Here is a 21,609-nt window from a genome sequence, read left to right on the forward strand (position 1 = left end):
TGAGGTACAAGTATCCTCAGGGGTACTTAGCAGTTCTCCAAGGGGTACTTGGAAAAAAAGTCAGTAATGGCAGCCACAGCCTCTGGTTACTGGTCTGGACCACTTTGAAAGAAATGGTCGGCTGACGTCTCTGCACCAAGGAGCGGAGCAGGAGGACAGCAAAGGGGAAGCGCGGGCACTGGGCTGCTGTGGGCAGTAACTACCATCAGCTTTGTTGCTCCGCTGCCCCTGCAGACCGGGGACCTACTGCTATGAGCCAGAACAATAGGTCCCCAGAACAGAGGAGCAGTGGAGCAACAAAGCGGGACAGTATGGTGGCCTACAACTATATATAGGACAGTATGGTGGCCTACAACTATATATAGGGCAGTTTGGGGGCCTACAGCTATATTTGGGGGCACAGAGGGGGCCCAACAACTTTATGGGGACGCAAAGCAGGTACAATTACTGTGTGTGACAATAAACATGGGGAGTTTGTAAATAGTGGGGTATTGTACTGCAGAAAGGAGCCGAAAATGTTTGTTTGGCTGGTTCTGTGGAGTTTTGTATGGGAGAAATCTTAAAGGGGTACTCCACTGGAAAACATTTTTTTTTTTTTTTTTATCAGCTTGTGCCAAAAAGTTAAACAGATTTGTAAATGACTTCTATTTAAAAATCTTAATCCTTCCAGTACTTATCCGCTGCTCTTATGATCCACAAGAAGTTCTTTTCTTTTTTAATTTCCTTTCTGCCTGACCACAGTGCTCTCTGCTGACACCTCTGTCCGTGTCAGGAACTGTCCAGAGCAGGATAGGTTTTCTATGGGGATTTGCTCCTACTCTGGACAGTTCCTACAAATGGTCCAGAAAGTTAAACAGATTTGTAAACTCAATCAAAAAACGTAATCCTTCCAGTATTTATCAGCTGCTGTTATGATCCACAGGAAGTTCTTTTCTTTTTGAATTTCCTTTCTGCCTGACCACAGTGCTCTCTGCTTACACCTCTGTCCATTTTAGGAATTGTCCAGAGTAGGAGCAAATCCCCATAGAAAACCTATCCTGCTCTGGACAGTTCCTAAAATGGGCAGAGGTGTCAGCAGAGAGCACTGTGGTGAGACAGAAAGGAAATTAAAAAAGAAAAGAACTTCCTGTGGATCATTTCCGGCACCAGTTGATTTAAAAAAGGGGCCTGTTATAGAGGAAAGTAAAGTATATGAATCATACTATAATCATTACAAAATGTCTCTAATATGGGGGTATATTTTTTGGGGAATTGGCTGTCAAGGGAAACTCAGGAAAACAAGGTTGAGAACCACTGCACTATACAACCCTCCCAAAGTAATTTTATAGCCTGTTGTGATGGACGCCAGTGGTGTAGCTCGTTGTGGAAAATTATTTCCAGTATAATAATCAAATAAGCAAATAGCCACGTAATGGGAAAATGCTAAAGATGTTTTTACCATGTAAAACTACAGCTCCCAGTATGACCTAAGTGGTGGTAAGGTTATGCTTGGAGTTGTTGTTTCATGCATCATAACCGCAGAACTTACAAGTGACTCCAGCTGTGATGGGACATAGTGAGGAGAATACACAATAATATCTATCAGTGACTACAGGTGACGTCTTCTCTATAGTGAGGAGAATACACAATGATATCAGTGACTACAGGTGACGTCTTCTCTATAGTGAGGAGAATACACAATGATATCAGTGACTACAGGTGACGTCTTCTCTATAGTGAGGAGAATACACAATGGTATCAGTGATTACAGGTGACGTCTTCTCTATAGTGAGGAGAATACACAATGATATCAGTGACTACAGGTGACGTCTTCTCTATAGTGAGGAGAATACACAATAATATCTATCAGTGACTACAGGTGATGTCTTCTTTATAGTGAGGAGAATACACAATGATATGAGTGACTACAGGTGACGTCTTCTCTATAGTGAGGAGAATACACAATGATATGAGTGACTACAGGTGACATCTCTATAGTGAGGAGAATACACAATGATATCAGTGATTACAGGTGAAGTCTTCTCTATAGTGAGGAGAATACACAATGATATCAGTGACTACAGGTGATGTCTTCTCTATAGTGAGGAGAATACACAATAATATCAGTGATTATAGATGACGTCTTCTCTAAAGTCAGGAGAATACACAATGATATCAGTGATTATAGGTGACGTCTTCTCTATAGGGAGGAGAATACACAATGATATCAGTGACTACAGGTGACGTCTTCTCTAGAGTGAGGAGAATACACAATATCAGTGATTACAGGTGATGTATTTTCTATAGTGAGGGGAATACACAATGATATCAGTGGCTACAGGTGACTTCTTCTCTATAGTGAGGAGGATACACAATGATATCAGTGACTACAGGTGACGTCTTCTCTATAGTGAGGAGAATACACAATTATATAAATGATTACAGGTGACGTCTTCTCTATAGTGAGGAGAATACACAATAATATCTTTCAGTGACTACAGGTGACATCTTCTCTATAGTGAGGAGAATACACAATGATATCAGTGATTATAGGTGACGTTTTCTCTATAGTGAGGAGAATACACGATGATATCAGTGACTACGTCTTCTCTATAGTGAGGAGAATACACAATGATATCAGTGACTACAGGTGACGTCTTCTCTATAGTGAGGAGAATACACAATATCGGTGACTACAGGTGACGTCTTCTCTATAGTGAGGCGAATACACAATTATATCAGTGATTACAGGTGACGTCTTCTCTATAGTCTTTCCTTACCTAATTCAGCTGGTACATACCGCCATGACTTGTTACAGTGAAATCTTCTCTCAGACTCTGCAGAACTTGACGCTCCGGTTGGCACCTCACTTTGTCAGTGCATTCTGATCCTCTATATGAAAACAGTAATTAATATAATACTGTCAGACACTGTATCCTCTGAATATAAAAATGCCACACTGTAAGCACTGTATATAATACTACCACACACTGTACCCTCTGAATATAATACTACCACACACTGTACCCTCTGAATATAATACAACCACACACTGTACCCTCTGAATATAATACTACCACACACTGTACCCACTGAATATAATACAACCACACACTGTACCCGCTGAATATAATACTACCACACACTGCGCCCTCTGAATCTAATACTATCACACACTGTACCCTCAGAATATAATACTACCACACACTGTACCCTCTGAATATAATACTACCACACACTGTACCCTCTGAATATAATACTACCACACACTACCCTCTGAATATAATTCTGCCACACACTGTACCCTCTGAGTATAATACTGCCACACAATGTATCCTCTGTATATAATACTACCATATGATATACCCTCTGAATATAATATTGCCACACATTGTATCCTCTGTACATAATACTACCACACACTGCACTCTCTGAATATAATACCCCCCCCCCACACACACACACACACTGTGCTCTCTGAATATAATACTATTACACACTGCACCTCTGAATATAACCTTGACATACAGTGCACCTTCTGAATACAATCCTGCAACATACCACCCCAGAAATTCCTTATAATATACCATACCTCTGAAATGCAAAACACTCTGTGCCCCTTACATATAGTAATAATGCCCCCACATATAAAATATAACAATGCCCAGTGAAGTCACAGTACAGCGATAAAACACCCAATGATGTCACAATACAGGGATAATACACACAGTGATGTACACCCAGTGATGTCACAGTACAGGGATAACACACACAGTGATGTCACAATACAGGGATAATACACACAGTGATGTCACAGTACAGGGATAATACACAGTGATGTCACAGTACAGGGATAATACACACAGTGATGTCACAGTACAGGGATAATATACACAGTGATGTCACAGTACAGGGATAATACACAGTGATGTCACAGTACAGGGATAATACACACAGTGATGTCACAGTACAGGGATAATATACACAGTGATGTCACAGTACAGGGATAACACACAGTGATGTCACAGTACAGGGATAATACACAGTGATGTCACAGTACAGGGATAATACACACAGTGATGTCACAGTACAGGGATAATATACACAGTGATGTCACAGTACAGGGATAATATACACAGTGATGTCACAGTACAGGGATAACACACAGTGATGTCACAGTACAGGGATAATACACAGTGATGTCACAGTACAGGGATAATACACAGTGATGTCACAGTACAGGGATAATACACACAGTGATGTTACAGTACAGGAATAATACACACAGTGATGTCACAGTACAGGAATAATACACAGTGATGTCACAGTACAGGGATAATACACACAGTGATGTCACAGTACAGGGATAATACACACAGTGATGTCACTCACAGTACAGGGATAATACACACAGTGATGTCACAGTACAGGGATAATACACACAGTGATGTCACAGTACAGGGATAATACACACAGTGATGTCACAGTACAGGGATAATACACACAGTGATGTCACAGTACAGGGATAATACACACAGTGATGTCACAGTACAGGGATAATACACACAGTGATGTCACAGTACAGGGATAATACACACAGTGATGTCACAGTACAGGGATAATACACACAGTGATGTCACAGTACAGGGATAATATACACAGTGATGTCACAGTACAGGGATAATACACAGTGATGTCACAGTACAGGGATAAAATACACAGTGATGTCACAGTACAGGGATAATACACAGTGAAGTCACAGTACAGGGATAATACACAGTGAAGTCACAGTACAGGGGTAATACACACAGTGATGTCACAGTACAGGGATAATATACACAGTGATGTCACAGTACAGGGATAACACACAGTGATGTCAAAGTACAGGGATAATACACAGTGATGTCACAGTACAGGGATAATATACATAGTACAGGGGGGGAGGGATTGCAGTGATCAGGGCACAGTATGTATAGTGTTACCAGCCATGCCATCATCCACTGTTCTCCTGCACTCTGCTCTTTCCTCTGACCCCAGCAGGCCTTGAGTCTGTGATCACATGACCAGCAGGGGGAGGAGCTTAGCAGGAGGCCGAGATCGCACAGTGTATGGCAGTGTTTCCCAAGCAGGTGCTTACAGACATTGCAAAACTACAACTCCCAGCATGCCCAGACAGCCTTTGGCTGTCTGGGCATGCTGGGAGTTGTAGTTTTGCAACAGCTGGATGCACACTGCTTGGGAAACACTGCTGTATGGAGGCAGTGAAGAGTGGATGGGGTGACACCATTGTAGGATTGCTTCCCTCTCTGGGCCCCAGCACCTCCCTAGCTAGGCCACTGAGTCTGGTGTCCAAAGGAGCAGCTAACCCTGGCACAGGTAAAGAGCAGTACAGAATATGTAGTACTTCCCTGCACTGTAGGAGGCGCTTCCAGACACCAGTCAGTGCATGCACTTCAGTGATACAGGTGTTCTTTCAGCCATTGACACATTTCACAGATCTGGACTGTCCGTAGCATTGTATGTTGAGTCTGGTTTCAAGTTACGATGGTCCAGATAAGTATGTTAAAAAATATTGTAACCTGAGGTCATTGTAAGTTGAGGGATCACGATATTGGTCATCGGTATGTGATCAGTGAGGATCAGACCCAAAAGGCCCCCACTGATCAACAAAAAGAAGGGTCTGTAGCAGTGTTTCCCAATCAGGGTGCCTCCAGATGTTGCAAAGCTACAACTTCAAGCATGCTAGGACAGCCAGTCATCGGTATGTGATGAGTGAGGACCAGACTCACTGATCAACAAAAAGAAGGGTCTAAGAATGGTCTAGGGCAGAGGTCTCCAACCTGCGGACCTCCAGATGTTGCAAAACTACAACTCCCAGCATGCCCGGACAGCCAACGGCTGTCCGGGCATGCTGGGGGTTGTAGTTTTGCAACATCTGGAGGTCCGCAGGTTGGAGACCACTGGTCTAGAGATCATTTGTTTGCCTACATCTGATATTTGGAAGATGGAATGGTGTTTGGATATTGTTTATGTACATGATTTATAGAACGGATATGTACGTGGCACCCGCTGCTGAAGGACCTCTATATGCTGGCTTTACATGTGCCTGCTCAGAGCGGCAATACGCCGCTACAAGCAGACACACTGCGATGTGCGAGTCGCCACGTGCATGCGCAGTATACTCGCACATCGCGGCAGCTCTCGGCCTAGCTCATTTAGCAGGGGGAGCGGCCGCGATGTGTGCGAGTACACCGCACATGCGCGGCGACTCGCACATCGCTTCAGTGTATCTGTACGTAGCGGCGTATTGCAGCTCCGAGCAGGCACATGGAAAGCCATCAAATTGAGGTCCTTCAGCGGCGGATCCGCAGCTAAATACGCTGCGAAAATTCGTTCGTCTGAGCGTACCCTTAGGGTACGTTCACACATACAGGATCCTGCGCAGATTTGATGCACATGATTTGTAACTGCCGATTAGAAGCTGCGCTCAGTCACTTAGTTTATATTGAAATCTGCAGCAGAAAATCCTGTGCATCAAATCTGCGTACGTGTGAACGAACCCTTAAGCAGATTTATAAAGTATTAAACTATACAGAATCCCTCTAAGGCCCCGTTCACACTTCGGAATCTCCACTCGCTGAATTCCAGTGCAATTCCAATGCAGTGCTCGCGGAATCCGCGCAAAGAATGAACATGTTCTTTCTTTGCGCGGAACAATTTCAGCGGCGGAATTTCCGCAGTGTGAACGGGTCTCGCGGAGACCCATTCACACTGATGTTAAGTTCACACCGCGGAACTCTGCTCGTGGAATTAAGCGAGAATTCCGTAGTGTGAACATAGCCTAAGACAGTGGTCCTTAACCTTGCTAGAGGTACTGAACCCCACCAGTTTCAAATGCTCATTCACCGAACCCTTTAAAATTGGAAAAATAAAATATGATTTTTTTCAAATTCAAAACATAGGAGGTATATATAAGTATATATTTATACATAGGTGCACAAAATGAACAAAACCATTAAGGCACATTAGGCGCAGGCAGTGTTCCCCCACACATTAGGGGCTGGTAGTGTTCTCACACACATTAGGCGCAGGCAGTATTCCCCCTCATAAGGCAGACAGTGTTCCACCACACATTAGGTGCAGGCAGTGTTCCCCCACACATTAGGCACAGGCAGTATTACCCCACATTAGGCAGGCAGTGTTCCCCCACATTAGGCAGGCAGTGTTCCCCCACATTAGGCAGGCAGTGTTCCCCCACATTAGGTTGCCAGTGTTCCCCCACATTAGGCAGGCAGTGTTCCCCCACATTAGGCAGGCAGTATTCCCCCACATTAGGCAGGCAGTGTTCCCCCACACTAGGCAGGCAGTGTTCCCCCTACAGTGTATGGCTGGAGGCTGTATGCCTGTGTACTGCCCACTTCAGCTCCGGCTATAGCAGTAGGGACCGGTGGTCGGAGCACCGAAGATGACGTGCTGCTGGTCACTTCCTCCTTCTCTATTCCTCCTGTCCTCGGCGCCTTCGTTTCTATGGGCGCACGCACGGGACGTCAGTGATGTCCCGGCGTGCGCTATCTCCCGGCTGCCACTGCGTTTATAAACATAACGCGGGGCCGCAGGGAGTAAATAGTGATGGGGGGAATTGCCCAGTCACTACAGGACGGGCAAACACCGGCTCTGCTTGGGGCCCCGGGCCAGCTCGGGGCCCCAAGCAATTGCTTGGTTTGCCTGTCCTGTTGCGATGGGCCTGGAGTCAGGTGTGTGTCTTGACCTCCGCCGAACCTGCGAGACTGACTCACCGAACCCCTGGAGTTCGATCGAACCCAGGTTAAGAACCACTGCTCTAAGACAAATGCCATGATTGGCCCATCCTTTTTGCTGCATGCATAGGTTTTCTTCTGAGATACTATGGAATATTGTAGCAGTTTTCAGCTATTGTAGTGACATAATATACAGAAATACACTGAGCTGAGTCACAGTAAACAAGCAATTACGGAGTATAGTCAATGGGCTCTCGAAGCAGCGGAGATGACAGCCGACTGACTGAGCTAATTGTCATGGATTACAGAGGACGAGCGTGTGAACATGGCCACAATATGACAATATAGTTCTAGAGGTCAGATAGGAATGACAGGCAGCTGGCACATGAGACGATGAAACGTTCAGCTTCTGACACTTCTGTCACGTTTAATCTTTCAGAGTGGTCAAAGAAGAGATTTCGGATGACAACACTAAGCTCCCGTGTTTTAATGGAAGAGTGGTGTCCTGGGTAAGTTTCCCCTTAAAATAATAATGAGATATCGTTCCAATTTATAATGATGTAATATTTGGAATTGGAAATGAGCGAGTTTCCCAAAATTTGTTCCAGGTCATTGGTTAAATTCTATTTGATCCATATAAATTTAGCCTGAATAGAAAGTGCCCCAATTGCCCTGAAAAGTTTTCTAGGTTTCACATTTTATTTGTATATCGTGTGCAGGGTGGAGTGCAAGCAGTATGGAACATGATGAAGACTAGGCAGGAGATGTTCGGCGGTGCAGGACTAGTGGTAGTAGTAATAGTAGCAGCAGTACAGTATGGAACATGATGAAGACTAGGCAGGAGATGTTCGGCGGTGTAGGACTAGTGGTAGTAGTAATAGTAGCAGCAGTACAGTATGGAACATGCTGATGACTAGGCAGGAGATGTTCGGCGGTGTAGGACTAGTGGTAGTAGTAATAGTAGCAGCAATACAGTATGGAACATGATGATGACTAGGCAGGAGATGTTCGGCGGTGTAGGACTAGTGGTAGTAGTAATAGTAGCAGCAGTACAGTATGGAACATGATGAAGACTAGGCAGGAGATGTTCGGCGGTGTAGGACTAGTGGTAGTAGTAATAGTAGCAGCAGTACAGTATGGAACATGATGATGACTAGGCAGGAGATGTTGGGCGGTGTAGGACTAGTGGTAGTAGTAATAGTAGCAGCAGTACAGTATGGAACATGATGAAGACTAGGCAGGAGATGTTGGGCGGTGTAGGACTAGTGGTAGTAGTAATAGTAGCAGCAGTACAGTATGGAACATGATGATGACTAGGCAGGAGATGTTCGGCGGTGTAGGACTAGTGGTAGTAGTAATAGTAGCAGCAGTACAGTATGGAACATGATGAAGACTAGGCAGGAGATGTTCGGCGGTGTAGGACTAGTGGTAGTAGTAATAGTAGCAGCAGTACAGTATGGAACATGATGATGACTAGGCAGGAGATGTTCGGCGGTGTAGGACTAGTGGTAGTAGTAATAGTAGCAGCAGTACAGTATGGAACATGATGATGACTAGGCAGGAGATGTTCGGCGGTGTAGGACTAGTGGTAGTGGTAATAGTAGTAGCAGCAGTACAGTATGGAACATGATGATGACTAGGCAGGAGACGTTCGGCGGTGTAGGACTAGTGGTAGTAGTAATAGTAGCAGCAGTACAGTATGGAACATGATGAAGACTAGGCAGGAGATGTTCGGCGGTGTAGGACTAGTGGTAGTAGTAATAGTAGCAGCATTACAGTATGGAACATGATGATGACTAGGCAGGAGATGTTCGGCGGTGTAGGACTAGTGGTAGTGGTAATAGTAGTAGCAGCAGTACAGTATGGAACATGATGATGACTAGGCAGGAGATGTTCGGCAGTGTAGGACTAGTGGTAGTAGTAATAGTAGCAACAGTACAGTATGGAACATGATGATGACTAGGCAGGAGATGTTCGGCAGTGTAGGACTAGTGGTAGTAGTAATAGTAGCAGCAGTACAGTATGGAACATGATGAAGACTAGGCAGGAGATGTTCGGCGGTGTAGGACTAGTGGTAGTAGTAATAGTAGCAGCAGTACAGTATGGAACATGATGATGACTAGGCAGGAGATGTTGGGCGGTGTAGGACTAGTGGTAGTAGTAATAGTAGCAGCAGTACAGTATGGAACATGATGAAGACTAGGCAGGAGACGTTCGGCGGTGTAGGACTAGTGGTAGTAGTAATAGTAGCAGCAGTACAGTATGGAACATGATGAAGACTAGGCAGGAGATGTTCGGCGGTGTAGGACTAGTGGTAGTAGTAATAGTAGCAGCAGTACAGTATGGAACATGATGATGACTAGGCAGGAGATGTTGGGCGGTGTAGGACTAGTGGTAGTAGTAATAGTAGCAGCAGTACAGTATGGAACATGATGATGACTAGGCAGGAGATGTTCGGCGGTGTAGGACTAGTGGTAGTAGTAATAGTAGCAGCAGTACAGTATGGAACATGATGATGACTAGGCAGGAGATGTTCGGTGGTGTAGGACTAGTGGTAGTAGTAATAGTAGCAGCAATACAGTATGGAACATGATGAAGACTAGGCAGGAGATGTTTGGAGGTGTAGGACTAGTGGTAGTAGTAATAGTAGCAGCAGTACAGTATGAAACATGATGAAGACTAGGCAGGAGATGTTCGGCGGTGTAGGACTAGTGGTAGTAGTAATAGTAGCAGCAGTACAGTATGGAACATGATGATGACTAGGCAGGAGATGTTCGGCGGTGCAGGACTAGTGGTAGTAGTAATAGTAGCAGCAGTACAGTATGGAACATGATGATGACTAGGCAGGAGATGTTCGGCGGTGTAGGACTAGTGGTAGTAGTAATAGTAGCAGCAGTACAGTATGGAACATGCTGATGACTAGGCAGGAGATGTTCGGCGGTGTAGGACTAGTGGTAGTAGTAATAGTAGCAGCAGTACAGAATGGAACATGATGAAGACTAGGCAGGAGATGTTCGGTGGTGTAGGACTAGTGGTAGTAGTAATAGTAGCAGCAGTACAGTATGGAACATGATGAAGACTAGGCAGGAGATGTTCGGCGGTGTAGGACTAGTGGTAGTAGTAATAGTAGCAGCAGTACAATATGGAACATGATGAAGACTAGGCAGGAGATGTTCGGCGGTGTAGGACTAGTGGTAGTAGTAATAGTAGCAGCAGTACAGTATGGAACATGATGATGACTAGGCAGGAGATGTTCGGCGGTGTAGGACTAGTGGTAGTAGTAATAGTAGCAGCAGTACAGTATGAAACATAATGATGACTAGGCAGGAGATGTTCGGCGGTGTAGGACTAGTGGTAGTAGTAATAGTAGCAGCAGTACAGTATGGAACATGATGAAGACTAGGCAGGAGATGTTCGGCGGTGTAGGACTAGTGGTAGTAGTAATAGTAGCAGCAGTACAGTATGGGACATGATGATGACTAGGCAGAAGATGTTCGGCGGTGTAGCACTAGTGGTAGTAGTAATAGTAGCAGCAGTACAGTATGGAACATGATGATGACTAGGCAGGAGATGTTCGGCGGTGTAGGACTAGTGGTAGTAGTAATAGTAGCAGCAGTACAGTATGGAACATGATGAAGACTAGGCAGGAGATGTTCGGCGGTGTAGGACTAGTGGTAGTAGTAATAGTAGCAGCAGTACAGTATGGAACATGATGAAGACTAGGCAGAAGATGTTCGGCAGTGTAGGACTAGTGGTAGTAGTAATAGTAGCAACAGTACAGTATGGAACATGATGATGACTAGGCAGGAGATGTTCGGCAGTGTAGGACTAGTGGTAGTAGTAATAGTAGCAGCAGTACAGTATGGAACATGATGAAGACTAGGCAGAAGATGTTCGGCAGTGTAGGACTAGTGGTAGTAGTAATAGTAGCAACAGTACAGTATGGAACATGATGGACAGCACCGTAGATATGTGGCTGTGTGCGGCTAGTGGAAGTAGTAGTACAATGTGGAACATGATGCAGAAGGCAGGAGATGTGCCGCTGTGTAGGGGTAGTAGTGGTACAGTATAGAACATGATGGACAAGTCAGAATATGTGCAGTTGTGTAGGGCTAATAGTGGTAGTAGTAATAGAAACAGCAGTACAGTATGGAACATGATGGATAGCATCGTAGATGGGCAGTTGTGTAGGGCTAGTGGTAGTAGAAGTAGTAGTAATAGTGTTAATAGTAGCAGTAGTACAGTATGCAACATAATGGACAGCGCCGTAGATGTGCCCCTATTTAGGGCTAGTAGTAGTAGTAATAATAGTAGTAGCAGTAGTACAGTATGGAACATGATGGACAGTGTCATAGATGTGCGGCTGTGTAGGGCTAGTAGTAGTAGTAGTTGTAGAAATAGTAGTACAGTATGAAACATGTTGGACAAGTCAGAATATGTGCGGCTGTGTAAGGCTAGTAGTAGTAGTAGTAGTAGTAGCAATACCGTAGTAGTAGTACAGTATGGAACATGATGGATAAGTCAGAATATGTGTGGCTGTGTAAGGCTAGTAGTAGTAGTAGCAATATTGTAGTAGTAGCAGTACAGTATGGAACATGATGGATAAGTCAGAATATGTGTGGCTGTGTAAGGCTAGTAGTAGTAGTAGCAATATTGTAGTAGTAGCAGTACAGTATGGAACATGATGGATAAGTCAGAATATGTGTGGCTGTGTAAGGCTAGTAGTAGTAGTAGCAATATTGTAGTAGTAGCAGTACAGTATGGAACATGATGGATAAGTCAGAATATGTGTGGCTGTGTAATGCTAGTAGTAGTAGTAGTACAGTATGGAACATGATGGACAGTGTCATAGATGTGCGGCTGTGTAGGGCTAGTAGTAGTAGTAGTAGTAGTACAGTAAGAAACATGATGGACAGTGTTGTAGATGTGCGGCTGTGTAGGGCTATTAGTAATAGTAGTAGTAGTAGTAGTAGTAGTACAATGTGGAACATGGGCAGGAGATGTCTGGCTGTGTAGGGCTAGAAATAGTATTAGTAGTATCAGTACAGTATGGAACATGATGGACAAGGCAGGAGACGTGCAGCTGTAAAGGACCAGTAGTAGCGGCAGCAGCAGCAGAAGTACAGTATGGAACGTGGCAGAAAGGCAGGAGACATGTGGCTTTGTAGGGCTAGTAGTAGTAGTGGCAGCAGTATAGTATAGAACATGATAGACAATGCAGGAAATGTGCGACTGTGTAGAGTTAGTAGGAGTGCCCGCCATTTTGAGACATTTGTCCAAAATTCATCTGAAAAGTTTCGGATTTGCCGAATTTTGGAGAAATCCTGAACTAATTCAATCCTTGCTGCATCAATTTGCTAATCTCTATTTAGAATGTAAACTGTGTATGTCATCATAGTAACTTCCTAAACTCGAAATGAGCTTTACTCTTAAAGCTTAATCAAATAAGTCCGAAATTCATTGGCAGGTATTTTAACATTATATTCGCATAGGAAAGTTCAGTTTATCACACTTGATAAATGATATAATTCTCACTGCATGGTGCCACCACTTGGTGGAGCTAGCTGAATCTGGATTTCTACAGCTCGTATAATGTGTATGCAGTTAGTTCTCCCCAGTGGCTGCTTTAGGTAGACCTGGTCCTGGTCAAGTGCCTGGTCCTCTCTTACTAAAGGCCTCTTAGTAATGTCCTTCTTCTATGGTAGGTACAATACTGTCCCATTCCCATTCATACAAATATGGGTCAGGAGTTAGCAGCTAAATATGAGTTTTTTTAGTAATACTTTAGGGGTTAAAGGGGTATTCCGGCTTTATACATTTTATTCTCTATCCAAAGGACACGGGATAAGATGTATGATCACAGGGGTCCCGCTGCTGGGACGACCCTCGTGATGTCACGCCATGCCCCCTCCATTCATGTATATGGGAGGGGGCGTAAGGGCAGTCATGCCCCCTCCCATAGACATGAATGAAGGGGGCATGGCGTGACGCCACGAGTGTCTTGGCTGTGACATCACGTCTTGACCTCGGAGGCAGCACCCGGTGTAGTGAAGGCACAGAATGCCAGGGACTGCACCGAGATCGCGGGGTGCCAGCGGCGGGACCCCTCCGATCATACATCTTATCCCCCGTCCCTTGGATAGGGGATAAGATGTATAAAGCCAGAATACCCCTTTAAGGGGGCAGGGTAGTGTTATGTCAGTTCTTAGAGGCCCGATTCAATTCCTGTTCCTTTCATCCATTATAACGAGGGGAACATTGAAAATGATGTCTGCTTAGTAAACAAAGACACACACATTGGTTCTCTTCTGAACAGCAAAAAAACTTCATGTCACAAAATAACATTTTAGCATAATTTTGGGTTATATAATATATCAATTATTTATGTGTATCACCAGCTTAGGGCTCCAGAGACTAAACTCTAATAGCAGGACACATCTCAACTTGTGTCCCTCGGGTTTTTGCAAGCCTAATATGAATATCAAAGCAGCATTTCGGGATGTGATCATCGCGCCCATAATGGCAACTGGGAACTAGCACGTGTAAAGCCAGGTTTATCTGAACTTTAGATGGCAGCCACATTGCCTGCCATCTGTTTTTGTACATAGAGGGGGGTATTTATCAAAGGATTTATTTTTTTTTTTTCACGCAACTTTGGCGCAATATTTTGGCGCAGTATCTTTTTGCGCCAAAGTTTGGCGCATCTTCTCCACTGTCATTTTTACAACTTTCTCAAAATCACACAGCCCTGTGTGTGATTTTAACTTTAGTCAGTAATTCATCATTTGCGCCAATCGATCTTTGCACAATTTTGCGCCTTTAGGGGTTTATTTTGCACATGGAAAACACACTTACCAATGTCAGAAAATGTAAAGGCTTCAACATACATTAAACATTATTTTTTGTGAAAGCAGCGACGCCTCTGGGGCTGCTCAATACTATCCTGCGACATAGTTGTCTCCTTCACCCTCCATTGAGCCAGCATTGGACATGGCCACACCGGTTCAGGAAAGATAAGCAGTGGTCTCCAACCTGCGGACCTCCAGGTGTAGCAAAACTACAACTCCCAACATGCCCGGACAGCCAACGGCTGTCCGGGCATGCTGGGAATTGTAGTTTTGCAACATCTGGAGGTCCGCAGGTTGAAGATCCACTGCACTAAAGTAACAAAAAAAATAACTACTCAAGTTGAAAATAAAATCCATCTCACATGGCGGCTATAAACCCCACAAAAGAAAATAACTCACGTCGCTTGCTGATATACTGCAGGAGGGACCCCGAAATGGCCGCTCTACAGGGTAAAATACGCGTCCTCTGTTGCGGTAAGTTCTGTGTAAAGGCGCTGTGAACAGCTGATTTCAACATTTGTGCCAAAATTACTAACAACTTGCACCAAATGATAAATTTGGTGCCTGTCCACGAAAACCAAAAGTGAAAAAAAAAAAGGGTAAAAAGAAACTGTCAACAGGCAAAATTGATAAAACCCCCCCATAGTAATCTATGCAGGGGCTCTGCGCTATGCCTTCTATTGGCACCCTGTGTGCGGTGTGTTGTCATACACATTGGCCCTCATTTACTAAGAAAATCGGGTTGTAAGTCTATCTTGCTTTCTTTCCCGACTGCTTTTTTCCCCTGGTATTTATTATTATGTCGCATCCTGTTTGTCGCACGTGGGTTTTGTTGGTTTTGGTTTCCAACTCCTCTGAGCTGTCGGGAAAAAATCCACAACAATTCAACAAATTTGGGTTGGAAACCTTTATAAATACGTGGGAAAGCTCAGAAATGTCGGGTTACGCCCCTTTTTCGGGTTTGGGAGAATCCACATCGGGTCCGTCGGGAAAAAATGTTGCATCGTGTCGCAGACTGGCGCACGGTGTCTGCGACATGGCGCAGACAAAGATGCGACAAAAAAACCCGACAAAAGAGGTCGGGTTTAGAATAGTAAATGAGGGCCATTGTACCATACAGGGTCTGGTTAGAAGTGCCATACAGTGCAGTATTAGTTCTAAACCATCGCCAAACACCACTTTACATACAGTTACCGCAATATACAGCGCCAACAGCATCACTGCAAAAATAACCTACTGTACAGTGCACAGGCAACAGTTTCACAGCTATACTATCCTATATTATAGCAACAAGTTCCATACATGCCTGGACATCCGTGGTGCCCCGTCTGCAGGAGCAATACATGTGCTGTAGGTAGTCTGACGGTATGTGTGCACTGAGGGAAACCATGACCAATATTTCCTTGCGCAAATTTCAGAGCCGAAATCTTCTTTCTGCTCCATGTTAAAATGAAGCACATATGAAACAGAATTGGTGCTTATTTGGAGCAGAAATACAAAGTCATATTTCATAGGATTTTACTTGTGGATTCTGTCGGAATTCGGATCAATGTTAGGCTGGGTTCACACTACGGTTTGTCATTAGGCTGGGAGGGGGAGTGGGCGGGGCTTAATTGCGGCGCCCGCACTCAGCCGACCGTAGTTAATGCATGTCTTTGAGCCGACCGGAGTGAACCGCAGCCCCCGGTCGGCTGCTTTTTCGGCTGTATGCGGTTTCCCAACCGCAGGCAAAAACGTGGTCGACCACGTTTTTGCCTGCGGTCAGGAAACCGCATACAGCCGAAAAAGCAGCCGACCAGAGGCTGCGGTTCACTCCGGTCGGCTCATAGACATGCATTAAATACGGTTCCCGAATACGGCTGAGTGCGCTCGCCGCGATTAAGCCCCGCACCAAAAACTAGCAGAATTCCGCAAGTGAAAATTCAGAAGTGTGAATGGGAGTGCGGAATTCCATAGAAGTCTATGTTCGCATTTTGTTCGCCATGTGAACATGGCCTTAGTATATTCAGACCGTCTAATTCTGCTTTTCTGTTCTTGTTTCCATAGCTGGTTTTGGCAGAAAGTTCACACTCAGATGGAGGCTCTCAAAGTACGGAAAGCCGGACAGACCTTCCCCCTCCGATCGAGAGAACTGTTGGAATCGGAGACTCACGCCCGCCGTCCTTTCAGTAAGAAATATCATCCGCTTATGAGAATGTTCCGATTGAAAACAATGTTGGGCTGCGTTCACACTATGTTTTTGTCTCAGTTTCGCTGTTTCCATTACAGTGCGTTGTGTGCAAAAAGGTAGTGAATTACATACAGTGCTGTATGCAAGAACGTAGTCAGCAACACTATTGTGCACACTCAACCAAACATATATGTTAGGGTGCGTTCACAGGCTGGTAACTAGCAGGGGGTTTCCTGCTGTGTGTTACGCTACTATTCAATTGGATGGGTCCGCAGACAGTCCACAAATCTGACACTATGGCGGACTGTCTACGGACCCTTTCAAATGAATGGTAGCATAACACGCAGCGGGGAACCCCCTGCCAGTTACTAGCGTGTGAAGGTACCCTTAGCCTCCAAAAAAAATATACAATAAGCAGTCAGTTCATTGGTTGCTATGGACAACTGCAAATGTGTACAATAGCAATGGCCCAGGTAAGGCTGCATTCACACCTAATTTTTACGTTACAGGTGCCGGATCCGGCTGGGGGAGGGGCAAACCGGGCTCTCCCGTACCCCAGCCGGACCAGCGCTGAAATCCATTTACTTTAATGAGCTGACCGGACTCAAATGTTGACTCCAGTCGTCTCATTTTTGACCCGTATCCGGTTTTGTGACCGGACCTTAAACCGTAGTATACTACGGTTTTAGGTCCGGTCAGGAAACTGCATACGGGTCAAAAAATGAGCCAACCAGAGTCACCGTTTGACTCCAGTCGGCTCATCAAAGTAAATGGATTTCAGCGCTGGTCCTGTCTTCGTTGCCCATAGCAACCTGCTCTGAGAAATTCAAAGGTGAGTTGTCATTGGTTGCTATGGGCAACAGGAATAGTTTTTGACAGTTCTGACTTACGGGTGCCGGGTCCGGCTGGGGGAGGGGCAAACCGTACTCTTCTGTACCCCAGCCGTTGCTATGGGCAACGAAGACAGTTTTACTTTTAGACAGTTTAAAGGTCAGTGGTTCCCAACCTGTGGACCTTCATCTTTTGCAAAACTACATCTGTCCTGTAAATATAAATAAGTGCACCCAATAAAATGTTATGAATGGACCCTCACTCCCAAGGCTGTCGGAGCCCTGGCCTTTGGATTTATTTGTTTTGGTTCTTCTGGGTATTTGGAATGGTTTTCTGTGCTCCGCCCTATTCTTCCTCCTCTAGTAATGTGTCATTGCCGGCTGCATCCAAGAACTGATGAGTCAGCGTCATCATACACAACATGACATTACTATGCAGCAGCGTATGTGCAGACTATGCTGTCCAGATGGATGCTTTCCTTAAAGTAGATAGTTGGCACAACATAGTGTAACCATGTCTGACTAATGGGCAAATGTGCTAATGCATGAATAAGATTATGTAATTATTAATAATAATTAATATTATGTCATCTATAAATATTAATGTATTTAGAGCATGCTTATCTATTTATTAGTCTGATATCTATCTATCTATTATTTATCTAATAACTATCTATCTCATATCTATCTATATATCTCATATCTATCTATATATCTATCTCATATCTATCACATATCTATCTATCTATCTCATATCTATCTATCTCATATCTATCTATCTATTTATCTATCTCATATCTATCTCATATCTATTTATCTATCTATCTCATATCTATCTATCTATTTATCTATCTCATATCTATCTCATATCTATTTATCTATCTCATATCTATCTTTCTCACATCTATCACATATCTATCTATCTATCACATATCTATCTATCTATCTATCTATCTCATATCTATCTATCTCATATCTATCTATCTCATATCTATCTCATATCTATCACATATCTATCTCATATCTATCACATATCCATCTCATATCTATCACATATCTATCACATATCTATCTATCTATTTATCTCATATCTATCTATCTCATATCTATCACATATCTATCTATCTAGCTCATATCTATCACATATCTATCTATCTCATATCTATCTATCTCATATCTATCACATATCTATCTATCTCATATCTATCTATCTATCTCATATCTATCACATATCTATATATCTATCACATATCTATCTATCTCATATCTATCACATATCTATCTATCTCATATCTATCTATCTCATATCTATCTATCTATCTCATATCTATCTCATATCTATCTATCTATCTCATATCTATCACATATCTATCTATCTCATATCTATCTATCTCATATCTATCACATATCTATCTATCTCATATCTATCTATCTATCTCATATCTATCACATATCTATCTATCTATCACATATCTATCTATCTCATATCTATCACATATCTATCTATCTCATATCTATCACATATCTATCTATCTCATATCTATCTATCTCATATCTATCTATCTATCTCATATCTGTCACATATCTATCTATCTCATATCTATCTATCTCATATCTATCACATATCTATCTATCTCATATCTATCACATATCTATCTATCTATCAATCACATATCTATCTATCTATCTATCTCATATCTATCTATCTATCTATCTCATATCTATCTATCTATCTCATATCTGTCACATATCTATCTATCTCATATCTATCTATCTCATATCTATCACATATCTATCTATCTCATATCTATCACATATCTATCTATCTATCTATCAATCACATATCTATCTATCTATCTATCTCATATCTATCTATCTATCTATCTCATATCTATCTATCTATCTAACTATCTTGTATCCTATTATGTTATGGAACTCTCAAACACTTGCAGTTCCAGAGTCTACCACTAGGATGTGCTGTTGCAAGTGAAATCATTTTTACTGTACGTGACCTTCCATAGTACATCAGAAGTGAAATTATTTGTACACAATGGAAAAGATTTATCAAAACCTGTGCAGAGGAGAAATTGACCAGTTGCCCATAGCAACCAATCAGATTGTTTCTTTTAGTTTTCAGAGGCCTTATGAAAAAGGAAAGAAGCAATCTGATTGGTTGCTATGGGCAATTGGTCAACTTTTCCTCTACACAGATTTTGATAAATCTCCCCATTGAACCAAAAATAGGACCTATGTAGTGCTGTGTTCACTGTCATTGACGTAATAGTAACGTCTAAATAGTAACGTCATTCCTCGCTCAGTAGCTCAATGGAAGTTTTTCCTATAAAACGTGTTGTCTTTTTATATAGCCTACTGTTATATAGCCTATTAGGGATTCTAACTTAGCTTTTTTAGAAACTTTTGGCATAAGGGAGAAAAGGGCATGGGTTGAGTGTGACATCAAACAACAAAAATTGTGCCAAATTTGTGGTGCCAAAATGAATGGTCTAAATTTAAAGGGGTATTCCTGGAAAAAAACTTTTTTTATATATATATATCAACTGGCTCCAGAAAGTTAAACAGATTTGTAAATTACTTATATTAAAAAATCTTAATCCTTTCAGTACTTATGAGCTTCTGAAGTTAAGGTTGTTCTTTTCTGTCTAAATCCTCTCTGATGACACGTGTCTCGGGAACCGCCCAGTTTAGAAGCAAATCCCCATAGCAAACCTCTTCTAAACTGGGCGTTTCCCGAGACAGAGAGGATTTAGACAGAAAAGAACAACCTTAACTTCAGAAGCTCATACGTACTGAAAGGATTAAGATTTTTTTAATAGACGTAATTTACAAATCTGTTTAACTTTCTGGAGCCAGTTGATATGTATAAAAACGTTTTTTCCTGGAATACCCCTTTAAACATGAACTTCTGTGATAAATCTAGCACGTTTTTAGTTCGTCTACAGTTCACACAGCCTAAGTATTATAAAATCTGCCCTAATGTGCCCTTTTTGGTCAGGGGGATCAAGCATGTCTGTATTATATAGAAAGCACATATATATTTTAAAAGAAGCTATGTAATGTATTTACTTATTTACTTATTTTTCCTGTGGGGGCGCTGCAGGAAAACTGAACTTTTCTTGCTAGGTTCCCGCATAGATTACAGCTGATTGCTGAGGGTTAGGGCGCATTCACACCACGTTTTTGCAATACAGTTCCCGTATGCGTTTTCAATTTGAAAACCGTACGGAACCATATTGAAAACCATATGCATTGACTCTCCATTAAAAATCATATGCCAAACGATGCATCCGGTTGCATCCATTTTGCGTCTTGTACGGTTTTGTCAGTTTTTTTCCTGTACCCAAAACCGTAGCCTACCATGGTTCTTGGTCCGGGTAAAAAACTGTATTAAACCATGTACATTTTTTTTAAACATGGGAGTCAATGGTAACCGTAGAGAACTGTATGTGCGTACGGTTCCATCCGGTTTGCACCAAACGATTTTGTTACTTTGCACAGTTTTTTTTCTTGGAATTTCAATCAAACAAGTGAAACTTCATTCATAATGCAGTGAAAATTTAAGAACATAGGGTGGGTTCACACCACGATTTTCTATACAGTTTTTGGATACGGTTAAAAAAAAAAAAAACTTATGCAACTGTACAGAAAACCGTGCCCATAGACTTTCCATTCAAAACCATATGCACTAGGGATCGACCGATATCAGTTTTTTAGGCCGATAGCCGATAACTTATACCGATATTCCGGTATAAGTTATCGGCTATTTAACCCCTCTGCGACACCGCTGCAGATCATTGATTTAAAGCGGGCGCTTTAAATCAATGATCTGCAGTGGCTTTTGCGGGGCCATAGGCCGCCGCCGCCACCCGCTTCTCTCCCCCTACCTGTCAGGGTGGTCCAGGCCATCCATCGTTCCTGTAGGTGTCCAGGGGCGTTCCGGGTGAAGAGTGAACCGGTCCGGGTTGTCCTTCTTCTCCGGCGGTCATCTTCTCCACTCCGGGCAGGCT

General features: G+C 43.1%; 1 protein-coding gene across 3 annotated transcripts in view; it reads left to right on the forward strand.

Moving 5' to 3' along the window:
* The window catches only part of DVL1 (dishevelled segment polarity protein 1), a 257,194-nt gene that overhangs the window by 87,662 nt on the left and 147,923 nt on the right, over positions 1–21,609 (forward strand). For all 3 annotated transcript variants that reach the window (XM_056543323.1, XM_056543325.1, XM_056543326.1), the window contains exons 2-3: positions 8,176–8,245; positions 16,631–16,752. In XM_056543323.1, the coding sequence (XP_056399298.1) occupies positions 8,176–8,245; positions 16,631–16,752 (192 nt within the window). The remainder of the gene's footprint in view (positions 1–8,175; positions 8,246–16,630; positions 16,753–21,609) is intronic.

Source organism: Hyla sarda, chromosome 10, assembly GCF_029499605.1.
Source record: "Hyla sarda isolate aHylSar1 chromosome 10, aHylSar1.hap1, whole genome shotgun sequence".
Classification (NCBI taxonomy): Eukaryota; Metazoa; Chordata; class Amphibia; order Anura; family Hylidae; genus Hyla; species Hyla sarda.